This window comes from Blennius ocellaris (genome assembly GCF_963422515.1).
Source record: "Blennius ocellaris genome assembly, chromosome: 6".
Taxonomy (NCBI): Eukaryota; Metazoa; Chordata; class Actinopteri; order Blenniiformes; family Blenniidae; genus Blennius; species Blennius ocellaris.
Genome location: NC_137655.1, coordinates 25878213 through 25892397, shown reverse-complemented (window position 1 = coordinate 25892397; position 14185 = coordinate 25878213). Strand labels below are relative to the sequence as shown.

Here is a 14185-nt window from a genome sequence, read left to right as displayed (position 1 = left end):
TAATTTGTTATATTAACTATTATAAGTTTACCCACTGATGAGGTGTGAGCAAGAAAATTGCACACGCTGATGCCCTTTTTTTTCTTTTTAACTTCGATGTAGAAGCTTGACAGGAGAGAGAGAGGGGGAGGGAGAGAGAGAGAGGGAGAGAGAGAGGGGGAGAGGGAGAGAGAGAGAGGGAGAGAGAGAGGGGGAGGGAGAGAGAGAGAGAAAGCGGGAGAGAGAGCGGAAGGGAGAGAGAGAGGGGGGAGAGGGAGAGAGAGAGAGAGAGAGGAAGGGGGAGAGAAGGAGAGAGAGAGGAAGGGAGAGAGAGAGAGAGTGAGGGAGAGAGAGAGAGGGAGAGAGGGAGGGGGAAGCGGGGGAGAGAGAGGGGGGGAGGGAGAGAGGGAGAGAGAGAGGGAGAGAGCGAGAGAGAGAGAGAGACAGAGAGAGGAAGAGAGAGAGGGAAAGAGAGAGAGAGAGACAGAGAGAGGAAGAGACAGAGACAGAGACAGAGACAGAGACAGAGACAGAGACAGAGAGAGACAGAGACAGAGACAGAGACAGAGACAGAGACAGAGACAGAGACAGAGACAGAGAGAGAGAGAGAGAGAGAGAGAGAGAGAGAGAGAGAGAGAGAGAGAGAGGAGAGGGAGAGAGAGAGAGAGAGAGAGACAGAGAGAGAGAGAGAGCAGCACCGAGGCAAATGTGTACACCCAAGAACTCTTCATCTTCTTTACATACAAGAACAGATCAACTTCATAATCCAGGTGTGTTTGTCCAACTTTAAAAACTCAAGGGAACATGAAGCTTTACAGTCCTGGTGTAATCAGATTACCATTTCATTTGTGGCGTGAACACAGCGAGCGGTTTGATGTTGTATTATTGTGAATAACTGTTTGAACAGTTACTGAGCTCATCAACATTAGTGACAGGTATTATAAACAAAGCTGGCTGAAGAAGTTTGGGACAAACAGTAGGTTGTGTTTCACATTTGTTTGTGTTTCAGCTTCAGGTACAACAGGTCCTGGTACAGGAAGTACAGTACATGTGTGGAATTGTTAATGCTGCCGACTGGTGAACACCAAGCAAGCCGAGTCCTCTTGACATGAACATTTTGAGACATTTGTATACAAACTGTGATAGTTTGATTTCAGTTTTCCTCCAGAATGCCTTTGTTCTCATCGTTATCTATGAGGAAATCAAGATTTTAAAAAGGATTACCGTAAACTCCGGACTATAAGCCGCTACTTTTTCCCCACACTTTGAACACTGCGGCTTTTACTACGGTGCGCTAATACATGTTTTTTTTTTTTTTTTCGTGGCGCGAGAAACATTTTGCCTAGTAACAGTAGACCAATCAAATGAATGAGTAGTTCACAGAGGTCCAATGAACTTGTTTGATCAATCAAGCGCACTTTATTATTGCAAATCAGTCATTTGTACTCGCCCTCATCAACATGGAATCGAAGAAAAGCATGTGATGCGGCTTTTAAGTTAAAGGTGATCAATCTGGAGGTTGAAGAAGGAAATCGAGCTGCAGCACGTAATCTGTCAAAACATCCACCATCACCAACGGGTCTGGAAAGGCTGGACTGCTGGTGATGAAGAGGATGGACTGCTGCGTGATGAAGAGGATGGACTGCTGCGTGATGAAGAGGATGGACTGCTGGTGATGAAGAGGACGGCGTGCGTTCAAGTGACAGTGACAACGAAGAGGATGTTTAATTCAGACAGTGAATTAGAGACTTTGATGGTTTCAGTGCAGGAGGAAGATGAAGACCATCATGGACTGTTCCTGGTAGGCTGCAGTAGACGTATATATTTTTACCAGTCGTTATGGAGCTATCTCCTAGTAGAATGTTGTTCATGCACTGTTCAGTAAAAAGGCATAAGCAACGTAATTTGTGTGTTACCGATACCAATTGTATATTTACAGGCACAGTTCGAAAAAATGTGCAATATGTACAGTATTTGTTTATGTTACCATGCTGATTAAAGCAAAAGTTAAAAAATCCTCAGGTGTAATATCTTTCTGTGTAAATATCTCATATTATAAATGTGTCTTTGGTTCTCTGTTGAGACATAAAAGTGAAAAGAATAGATGTTGCGCTTTAGCTTTGTGTTTGACGGGTGACGTGACAGCCGGCAGCTGGACGTGCTCTACTCTTTTCACTTTAATGTCTTAATAGAGAGAACAAAAACACGTTTACAATAGTAAGAAGACATGATGAATGTTTTTGAGCTAATATCTCATACTACAAGGTGGGACACATGCGGCTTAAAATCCGGTGCAGCTTGTACAAGAACAAAATGTATTTTCTTTCTAAAATTAGAGCATGCGGCTTTTAATCAGGTGCGCTCTGTAGTCCGGAATCTACGGTACATTGAGCATACAACTAGTACACATGAAAGCATGATTAACTGTGAACATGACGCAAACCAGACCCTGGGTCTTTCTCTTGGTTTCATCCCGGGACTGGACCAGGAAGAAGTGTGAACACGCCTCAGACCTAAAATTAGTGCCAAACCAGGTTCATGAAGGTTGTAGGGATCCACGACGGAGCAGCTGCTCATGACTGTCCCACAACCAGGCTGATATCTGAACTGCAGGCGATCAGGTGTCTGTAAATCCTGGAGGTGATGCTGCAGCTGTCGTGGCTGAACAAAACGCTTCCACACACACAACGCTGGAAAACCGATCTGCCATCGACGAATGAAAAAAAACCCAAAAACAAAACACTCCGCCTCTGATTCAGTCGTTGGCTTATCCAACAGCCATGTCAGCTGGTGTGAAGTGAGATCGTGACTTTCTGCCAGTAGATGTGCGCTGGATGGAGCGCCGCCAGTGCCAGCAGGCTGAGGAGCATGTTGCAGTGTGGAGGCGTCAACATCTCAAGACTTCAGCTGTGACGGTGGCTGCCAACACAGAGACTCCAGTCTGCATGAAGCTGCCACTTACTGCTAAACCAGCAAATTATGCACAGCTGTGTTAAATAATTGCTGTTTTTAGTCTATTTTCTCTTGTTCTTCTGCTTTCCCCTCAAAAGCCCTGTAGGTTATTTTCTGAAAGTAGCCAGCGCTAAAAATAACTTTTCTCAATCTGGTGGCCTTCCTTGGGACTTCAGACACAACCAGAACTGTTTCTTAGGAATATGTCTCTCTACTGCTTATGCTTCAATAAATGACACTAAAGCAAAGAGAGACTGTTCTCTATGTACATCTTAGTCAATCTCATTGTTAGTGTTATAATATGGCGCTCTGCTGCTTTGTATCCTGTAGTTTCATGTGCAGCGCCTGGCGCTTTGAAGAAAGGGTTTGCTGCATTATAAATGTAGCATGCACTTCCAAATTCCAAACAATCCATTGAAGGTACAGAATTTCTTCATTTCAGAGCTGCAATACGGGGTTTCCTGTGCAGACAGACGTAGAAAGTGTTGCTTTAGCTGAAAGTGCTGCTGCTGCTCTGCTGAACCTGCAGTATTGAACCGGCAGCCAAAGGAAAGATGGTTGGCTGAAAGGACTTGATTTGACATGAAATCACCCCGGGAGAGATATGGCCAAGCCAACCCAAGTCGAAGCAGGCAGTGGAGGCGTGGAAGAGTTTCTGTATCAAAAGCTTCAAAAGCAGTTTATGGAAGCAACAATCAGGAATGATTACAGGACAATGCAACTCCAGTCTGTCTCGCCAGCGGCAAGAAGAAATAGGCGAAAGGGTGTGAGAGGAGGCAGCGCAGGAATGCTGCAGCCCGACACACTGCTGCAGGTAACCAGTCCGTTGAGAACGCAGCCTGATAAGGCCTCGGCGCTACCCTGTTCCTCTGTAAACATCGCCAACTTCACACTCCTGCAATGTTCCAGCACGTTTTTTTTTCAAACCGAGTTGTTGAGAGATGAAACAAAGATGTCTGAGTCTGACATCGACTGAGCTTCTACTTTTAATTACTACAGAGGCTGGCCTGCTTTACTACGAGGAGACGATCACCTGCATGTGGTGGAGACACAAGTCTCATCTATAATCCACTCACACATGACTCATCGGGTTTTATGGTTGTTTTTTTTTAAACCTCCGGCGCCTGCATGTTTAATCAGCTCACAGCGACGCAAAAAAAAAAAAAAAACCTAGGGGTTACAGTGATTGAGGATGTGCCGTTTCCGAAAACCAGATTCCTGTGTTCTCGTCATTCCTGTCTTCTTCCAAACGTCTCGTCGGTGCACTTTCATGCCTTAGTCACAAATCAGTTTCACTTCCAGAGGCGGCTGCTGTGAGAACTGCAGCAGTTTCCCCAATCAACACTTTCTTTCAGAGAGTGGAAGAGCAAAAAGCTTTCTTGCTTATATAATGAGTGAAAACTTTACTGATAGCTGTGGTCATTTTCACAGTGGAACCCACCAGTCTTGACCTCACCGTGGTGGTCGGGCAGCAGGGTACATGTGTTTACTGGGCGTAGGGAGCAACCAGCAGGGTACATGTGTTTACTGGGTGTAGGGATCAACCAGCAGGGTACATGTGTTAACTGGGTGTAGGGATCAACCAGCAGGGTACATGTGTTTACTGGGTGTAGGGATCAACCAGCAGGGTACATGTGTTTACTGGGTGTAGGGATCAACCAGCAGGGTACATGTGTTTACTGGGTGTAGGGATCAACCAGCAGGGTACATGTGTTAACTGGGTGTAGGGATCAACCATCAGGGTACATGTGTTTACTGGGTGTAGGGATCCACCAGCAGGGTACATGTGTTTACTGGGTGTAGGGATCAACCAGCAGGGTACATGTGTTTACTGGGTGTAGGGATCAACCTGCAGGGTACATGTGTTTACTGGGTGTAGGGATCCACCAGCAGGGTACATGTGTTTACTGGGTGTAGGGATCAACCAGCAGGGTACATGTGTTTACTGGGTGTAGGGATCAACCTGCAGGGTACATGTGTTTACTGGGTGTAGGGATCAACCTGCAGGGTACATGTGTTTACTGGGTGTAGGGATCCACCAGCAGGGTACATGTGTTTACTGGGTGTAGGGATCAACCTGCAGGGTACATGTGTTTACTGGGTGTAGGGATCAACCTGCAGGGTACATGTGTTTACTGGGTGTAGGGATCAACCAGCAGGGTACATGTGTTTACTGGGTGTAGGGATCAACCTGCAGGGTACATGTGTTTACTGGGTGTAGGGATCAACCTGCAGGGTACATGTGTTTACTGGGTGTAGGGAGCAACCAGCAGGGTACATGTGTTTACTGGGCGTAGGGATCCACCAGCAGGGTACATGTGTTAACTGGGTGTAGGGATCCACCAGCAGGGTACATGTGTTAACTGGGTGTAGGGATCAACCAGCAGGGTACATGTGTTTACTGGGCGTAGGGATCCACCAGCAGGGTACATGTGTTTACTGGGTGTAGGGATCCACCAGCAGGGTACATGTGTTTACTGGGTGTAGGGATCAACCAGCAGGGTACATGTGTTTACTGGGCGTAGGGATCCACCAGCAGGGTACATGTGTTTACTGGGTGTAGGGATCCACCAGCAGGGTACATGTGTTTACTGGGTGTAGGGATCAACCAGCAGGGTACATGTGTTTACTGGGCGTAGGGATCCACCAGCAGGGTACATGTGTTTACTGGGTGTAGGGATCCACCAGCAGGGTACATGTGTTTACTGGGCGTAGGGATCCACCAGCAGGGTACATGTGTTTACTGGGCGTAGGGATCAACCAGCAGGGTACATGTGTTTACTGGGTGTAGGGATCAACCAGCAGGGTACATGTGTTTACTGGGCGTAGGGATCCACCAGCAGGGTACATGTGTTTACTGGGTGTAGGGATCCACCAGCAGGGTACATGTGTTTACTGGGCGTAGGGATCCACCAGCAGGGTACATGTGTTTACTGGGTGTAGGGATCCACCAGCAGGGTACATGTGTTTACTGGGTGTAGGGAGCAACCAGCAGGGTACATGTGTTTACTGGGCGTAGGGATCCACCAGCAGGGTACATGTGTTAACTGGGTGTAGGGATCCACCAGCAGGGTACATGTGTTAACTGGGTGTAGGGATCAACCAGCAGGGTACATGTGTTTACTGGGCGTAGGGATCCACCAGCAGGGTACATGTGTTTACTGGGTGTAGGGATCCACCAGCAGGGTACATGTGTTTACTGGGTGTAGGGATCAACCAGCAGGGTACATGTGTTTACTGGGCGTAGGGATCCACCAGCAGGGTACATGTGTTTACTGGGTGTAGGGATCCACCAGCAGGGTACATGTGTTTACTGGGTGTAGGGATCAACCAGCAGGGTACATGTGTTTACTGGGCGTAGGGATCCACCAGCAGGGTACATGTGTTTACTGGGTGTAGGGATCCACCAGCAGGGTACATGTGTTTACTGGGCGTAGGGATCCACCAGCAGGGTACATGTGTTTACTGGGCGTAGGGATCAACCAGCAGGGTACATGTGTTTACTGGGTGTAGGGATCAACCAGCAGGGTACATGTGTTTACTGGGCGTAGGGATCCACCAGCAGGGTACATGTGTTTACTGGGTGTAGGGATCCACCAGCAGGGTACATGTGTTTACTGGGCGTAGGGATCCACCAGCAGGGTACATGTGTTTACTGGGTGTAGGGAGCAACCAGCAGGGTACATGTGTTTACTGGGTGTAGGGATCCACCAGCAGGGTACATGTGTTTACTGGGTGTAGGGATCCACCAGCAGGGTACATGTGTTTACTGGGTGTAGGGAGCAACCAGCAGGGTACATGTGTTTACTGGGTGTAGGGAGCAACCAGCAGGGTACATGTGTTTACTGGGCGTAGGGATCAACCAGCAGGGTACATGTGTTTACTGGGTGTAGGGATCCACCAGCAGGGTACATGTGTTTACTGGGCGTAGGGATCCACCAGCAGGGTACATGTGTTTACTGGGTGTAGGGATCAACCTGCAGGGTACATGTGTTTACTGGGTGTAGGGATCAACCTGCAGGGTACATGTGTTTACTGGGTGTAGGGATCCACCAGCAGGGTACATGTGTTTACTGGGCGTAGGGATCCACCAGCAGGGTACATGTGTTTACTGGGTGTAGGGATCCACCAGCAGGGTACATGTGTTTACTGGGCGTAGGGATCCACCAGCAGGGTACATGTGTTTACTGGGCGTAGGGATCAACCAGCAGGGTACATGTGTTTACTGGGTGTAGGGATCAACCAGCAGGGTACATGTGTTTACTGGGCGTAGGGATCCACCAGCAGGGTACATGTGTTTACTGGGTGTAGGGATCCACCAGCAGGGTACATGTGTTTACTGGGTGTAGGGATCCACCAGCAGGGTACATGTGTTTACTGGGTGTAGGGATCAACCAGCAGGGTACATGTGTTTACTGGGCGTAGGGATCCACCAGCAGGGTACATGTGTTTACTGGGTGTAGGGATCCACCAGCAGGGTACATGTGTTTACTGGGTGTAGGGATCAACCAGCAGGGTACATGTGTTTACTGGGCGTAGGGATCCACCAGCAGGGTACATGTGTTTACTGGGCGTAGGGATCCACCAGCAGGGTACATGTGTTTACTGGGTGTAGGGATCAACCAGCAGGGTACATGTGTTTACTGGGCGTAGGGAGCAACCAGCAGGGTACATGTGTTTACTGGGCGTAGGGATCAACCAAGACCTTCGTCTTCCAGAAAAGACGTCAGTCAACATTTATCTAAAGTGATTGATCTAAACAGTGATTGATCTAAAGTGATTGATCTAAACAGTGATTGATCTAAAGTGATTGATCTAAACAGTGATTGATCTAAACAGTGAGCACAGAGAATCTCAATCACGCCGTCAAAGCATTTCCTTACACATCATGAAGCGTCGTTATCCAACGTTTTGAGTCATTTAGCTCTTCAATCACATTTTATTGATCTCTTTTATCTCTAATTTTATTGTTTATATAATTTTACAAAGTGTCTCACTTTATCAAAACCTCACTCACACAAACTGTCACAAAACTTCTATTTCCTTGTCGGACAAACTGCACATTTTCATTGTAAACACCGTGCAACTGTGACACTTCTTTTTGTGACGCACACACATCATTTACTGTAACCATACCCTTGCTTTGCCAGTTTGGTACTCATGCAAGTTGTGATCAGGAATCTCATCCAACTGAAAACTCACAGGAACAATTACGGAATGAATGAATGGATGAATGAATGGATGAATGAATGGATGGAGCGACAAAAGAAAAACGTTTATGAAACTTTAAAATCTTCATAAGGCCTTTCAAGGGGTCACAAAGCTTCAGAATGTATTTGTTGATCATAACATCGTTACCACTGAACATATCGTTCCCAGACAAGATGTGTTCGATACAGAAAACGGAGGATTTGAACCGGCTTGACAGGGTGTGAATTGTGCTGACTCGGAGCTTCTCAGAAACCGCTCATGTGGTGGGAATCCCTCAAATCTGGTCCAAGAAAAGGCAAACTTCCCGAACGTAAAGGCGCTGGAGTTGACCTCTGGGTGTTGGACACTGCAGCATTCCTTCAGAGGTCGACTGGAGTGCAAGCCTTGATGGATGGCGGCAGTTTGGTGAGATAAAGTGTCGAGCAATCACAATATCAGGCAGGTGCTTCTAAGGTTATAGTGTCACGACCACAGACAGATGTTTCTGCAGAGGAATTTTCAAACAGGACTTGTTTTTCAGACACTTGGAGAGTAATTGGAGAGTCTATCCTCTAATCCGTGGGGATCTTTCTCAGGTCCCACATTATTAGAGGTGCACATCAGATTGAAGCAGCTGCACGCCGTCGTCACACGTCTCCCCTCAAACCTTCCCCGTCTGGTTCGTCTTAAAGCTTCTCAGGCTTTCATTGTTTACCCGCAAAGCTTAAAAGCACCAGAACCACAAGAAAACAAAGGGTTGAGTCGTCAGGAGGCCCAGCTGGAGCTGCTGCTTACCTTTGAAGTGGCTCTTGACCCGGAGGTAGCCCACGCTGAGGCGCAGCACCGACAGCTTGTCCAGACGAGATCGTACGTCCTCGGAGAAGGGCAGCAGGTCCATCAGCCGGTCCAGCTCCCCGTTCAGCCGATCCCGGTGGCGCTTCGAGGGATTGGACTTAACGACGCCATTGCCGTCGTTGATCTTCTTTCTGCAGAGGAGAATTTAGAGATGCGTGGTCAGTGAGGGCAGCTGTGTTCACGGCACCAAACCCTCGCCGGAGCGCAGCCAGACGTCTGTTGTGGGCGAAACCTCGGCACACGGCAGACGCGCTTGACCCACATCAACCTTTAGAAGTTCAAAATTACTCTGAGAAAATAATTAGGAGGCCACTAATGTGATGATTACACAGTGAAGTTGAGATGAGTCAGCAGGCTGCCAGCTCACAAAGGTTCACAAAGTCAGCTTTTACAGGGGAAAACGTAAACTATGGCCAAGAAACACGAAGCAACAACTCAGTGTCCCGTCACCGTTCACAGGATCTGGTCTCCAGAATTCTTATAGCCTTTGCTTCTTGAACACTAATGGTAAAACAATCCAATGAAGCAGGGAAGTGGAGCCTTGTGCCAATATATTAGTCATTACAATGGTTCCCGGGACTTTGGCAGTGCAGCCGTCCAATCACAGGCAAGATCCGCCAGCGTGTCGGACATCTGAAACATGAGCGTCGCCATTTGGTCGAAAACACACAGAAACACAGGAGAACGGCCTCACGGTGGAAGTGAAGTGAAACAGGCCGAACCTTTCTGTGGGAGATGCTGGATAAGAAAAGTCTCCATATATAAAGATCAACTGGCTCACTTCAGTTGATTGTATTTTCTAAATTAACTCAGGAAACGTCTGTGTATTTCAAAAGGCACACGCACGCACGCACGCACGCACGCACGCACACACACGCACACACACACACACACTTTAAGACAATAACAAAATCAGGTCACTACAATCTGGAAAATATTGCAAGAATGAAATGAAGCCTTGTGTCTGGTTGTTGTTGTACAAATAAACTCACCTTGCCGTCATGCAACTCCAAAGACAAACATCTTGGTGTCACCTATTCCAAAGTAAGTGTATTGAGAAGCCTTTGCTTTTAAACGAAGAGAAACTGAACATTTCAAAGCATTAACACAGTAGTAAATTAATAATGTATCGTGAAATCAATCTACAAAATATAAATGTCACCTGATACCTCAGTGAGTAATAATGCCCACATTTCATAATAATCTGCCACATTTTGTAATTAATAGGCCAAATGCAATATTTCTGACATGTTCTCACATTTCATAATCAATGGTTGCACATTAAAGTGGTTCTTACAAAACACAGAACTTCCTTTTCCCCCCAAAATACAGATGTGATCAGTAAATGCAATGAAAGTTGTCATCCATCAAAATCGCTTTATAAAATAACTGTCATTGGAGGCATTCCAGCATGAACAATACTGCCTTGTTTTAATTCAAGAGGACGACAGTAACTTACTAGTAACTGTATATGGTCACTGGAACTTTAAATTTACTACTCTAATAAAACACACACACACACACACACACACACACACACACACACACACACACACACACACGCACACACACACACACACGCACACCAAGTGAAACAGTAACGTCTGATCTCGTCTTCATGTTCCCATCACATACTGATCTATGAAAAAGTGTGACCGATGTGAAAACAAGCGTAAACTCATCCTGCTCACGTGAAGCCTGATGCTCTGATCTGGTTCCTAACCAACTCCAGAGTTGCAGACTGACACACTGTCGAGACAAAGCGATCAATAAGAGTTGACTCATGAAAGAATACATTGAACGCTGGTCAATGGATAGCCGGTATATGTTCTTCACCACTGAACTCTCGAAGACATTCCAGCTGTGGAACAGTTTTCCAGCTGTGGAACAGTTCTCACAGAGTTTGTAGGAGGCCACAGGTTCCCTCACAGACCAGAACAGGTAAAAGAAACTGTTGGGCTCTGTGTCGTTTCCTACTTCACAGCTCAGTGCTTTTAAAAGCTCAGAACTGGTCCTTCAGAGCAAAGTACTGAGTTCACAGATGAAACGTGGTCCTTCATTTTGTGCTGCATGTTTCTAAAAGGTCAGTACCAGGACTCTTGGTACTGTGCTTTAAGTGCATCACAATCACTGCTTCCTCCCTGGAGAGCATGGAGCTGCTGCTGCTGAGACCCAGTGATCCCATGTTGATGTCTACTTCAATGTTTCCCATATGCTACATGGTGAAAGCACTGTGCGTTTTTGGGTTTTTTTTCCTTCTCCCTTCTATTTTTGCATCTGGAAAGCTCTTTGAAGGCTTGAGCCGGATTTTGCGAAGGCTCCTACGTTCAGATTTCGGGCCTTTGTTTGTCGGCAGCTGTACATGTGCACACAACAACACGCCTCTCGTATATCTGAGTCATCCCCGAGCATCTGGCGGGCGCTCAGCTGCTCTGCCTTAAGGTCTGAGGCCAAGGTTTCTGGCGGCATGTCGCTGCTATTGTTCTGCGGAGATAAGAAATCCACGCAGAGATGAGGGGGGGATCTGCTAAAACATCATCCTTTCATACGGCCCGGTGCCGTCAGCAGGCGTCTGCTGCTCAACCCCGTGATCCACAGCAAGCCAAGGTGGACAAAATGCTTCTGAATGCAAGCTTTTGTCTGCGCTTGGCGTCTCTCAAGAGTGAGATCATTCCTGCGTTGTTTCGGAGAAGGACAGCTCGGGTTTGAGGTCGGCGTGCGAAATTTAATAGCCTGTCATTACCAACGGTTTGGGTATAGAAAGACGTTGAGGGAAAAGCAGTGGAGGATGTGCCTGTAAATACGCTGCAGTAGTAATGCAGTTTGCTTGCTGTTTTGAGAGTGTGGAATTCACCGTGATTATAATTAGACTGCTGCAGTTTATCCATGGACGTGTTGCTTCAGCGCCGCCCCCCCCATCACGTCCAGCTATCGCTTTTCACAGCCATGTTAGTTTGTCTGGTGTTGTTTGGATTAAGTACATTTACCAATGAATATGTTGTGTTTGACTCATTACTGTGCAATCAAGTATTTCTCATACCATGTCAAAGTCATTTAAAGTCTATATTACACTGTGAAAGGCAGAAAGACAACATACATGACTATACAAATATTTTTGTGCATTTGTAAATATTGTGCAGTTATTGTCAACAACAGCAATGTTGGCAATGGAAGGCAAAAGATTTTTTGAGATTTAAAGAATATATAAACAACAAGCAAATAAACAGGTGGATGATGGGACTGACTCCACGGTGGCTTCAGTGGAAATAGAAAGTTCCAAGGAAGAAAATCTCTCAGAAGTCCGGATGAGGGGTTTTCCACAAAACATTTGAGTATTTGATCATCAGTGGGCGACGACGTTACTGGAAGTCTGAAACAATCCAACAAAATCTGGTATAAAACCAGGAGTGAAACTAAATGCCAAACACCATTTCTCACAGACATCCATACAGAAATTCTTATATCTGGATAAGAACACTTTTAAAAACCATTGTTATGTGGAGAAGTGTGCACAATCGAGGAAACCATTCCCTGAGAGCACTCCTAAAATATAGTGTGTGAAAACCATCAGAAACCAGTGTCTGAAAACAATATAAACCATCATAATTAAACATACTTATCAGTAAACCCTTCTGATAATCTTTGTCTGCAAGGACTTAAACCAGCCTCCATGAATTCTCCAAAACCTTGTCAGCAAGTAAAACAGCAGCCTGGGAACCCTCCCAGAATCCAGAGTTTGCAAACACTTGTGAAATCAATTCCTGTTAACGTGGTGAAAACCTTTATGTGCAAACACTTCCAGAGCCCAACGTCAGTGAACACGCCTGCAACACCTTGTGCACAACAACTTCTGAAAACAACCGTGTGCAAATATGTCTCGAAACCTTCTGCAAACTCCAGTCCAGTCGTTCTGCAAACCTTTGTCTGCAGACACTTCTGCTAGTTATTAGTTGTACAACATCGAAGTCAACACTTCTGATAATAACTATCAGCAAACGCTTCTGTTTCACCTTAATAAGAACGTTCCTGATACTCTTCATTTGAAAACACGACCATTGTCTGAGTACTTCTGGAAACGCACTGCCTGTTAACCAGGGTTGGGTAGTAATGGATTACTTGTAGCGGCGTCACGTAATTAGGACACACATTTTTTTACTTGTAATCCGTTACAGTACATAGAAAATGTGTAATCGCATTACAGGTATATTGATAAAAAAGTGGGATTACTGAGCAGAATGACAATAGAAAATCAGATTATAAACTAGAACTGCAGTGTCACATGATCCGTCCTCTGGCATTGCGACACTTCCTGACGCTTTCAGACCGACACTGAGGCGTTGCCATGGATACTGCAGCCAGCTGCTGACATCACTATGTTTTAAAGTGGGAGGAGCCTCTTCACCTCTCTGTACGATGCTAATGACGCCTCCAGCAGTGAAAGTGTTGTAACGTCTCACCTGAAGAAACATCTGGTAGATAAAACCTGCTGACTTTACTGAAACACACCTGGACTCTGTAAACTAGTTTAATTAGCTCCTAACCTGTCAGTAACCTGCCAATACCAACTAGTTTTATTGGCTCATAACCTGTCAGTAACCTGCCAATACCAACTGGTTTTATTAGCTCAAAACCTGCTAGTAACCTGCCAATACCAACTAGTTTTATTAGCTCATAACCTGTCAGTAACCTGCCAATACCAACTAGTTTTATTAGCTCAAAACCTGCTAGTAACCTGCCAATACCAACTAGTTTAATTAGCTCCTAACCTGTCAGTAACCTGCCAATACCAACTGGTTTTATTAGCTCATAACCTGTCAGTAACCTGCCAATACCAACTAGTTTTATTAGCTCATAACCTGCTAGTAACCTGCCAATACCAACTAGTTTTATTAGCTCATAACCTGCTAGTAACCTGCCAATACCAACTAGTTTAATTAGCTCCTAACCTGTCAGTAACCTGCCAATACCAACTAGTTTTATTAGCTCATAACCTGTCAGTAACCTGCCAATACCAACTAGTTATATTAGCTCATAACCTGCTAGTAACCTGCCAATACCAACTAGTTTTATTGGCTCATAACCTGTCAGTAACCTGCCAATACCAACTAGTTTTATTAGCTCAAAACCTGCTAGTAACCTGCCAATACCAACTAGTTTTATTAGCTCATAACCTGCCAGTAACCTGCCAATACCAACTAGTTTTATTAGC

The 14185-nt window shown here is 45.8% G+C and overlaps 1 protein-coding gene across 6 annotated transcripts in view; it reads right to left on the bottom strand.

The window, feature by feature from the left end:
* LOC308131317 (aryl hydrocarbon receptor-like) overlaps nt 1-14185 on the bottom strand; it is a 59409-nt gene that overhangs the window by 30826 nt on the left and 14398 nt on the right. For all 6 annotated transcript variants that reach the window (XR_013936657.1, XR_013936658.1, XR_013936659.1 and 3 more), the window contains exon 2: nt 8917-9107. Coding sequence is in view for 2 of the 6 variants with exons in the window: in XM_080498018.1 (XP_080354144.1) it covers nt 8917-9107 (191 nt within the window). In the remaining 4 variants the exon portion in view is untranslated. The remainder of the gene's footprint in view (nt 1-8916; nt 9108-14185) is intronic.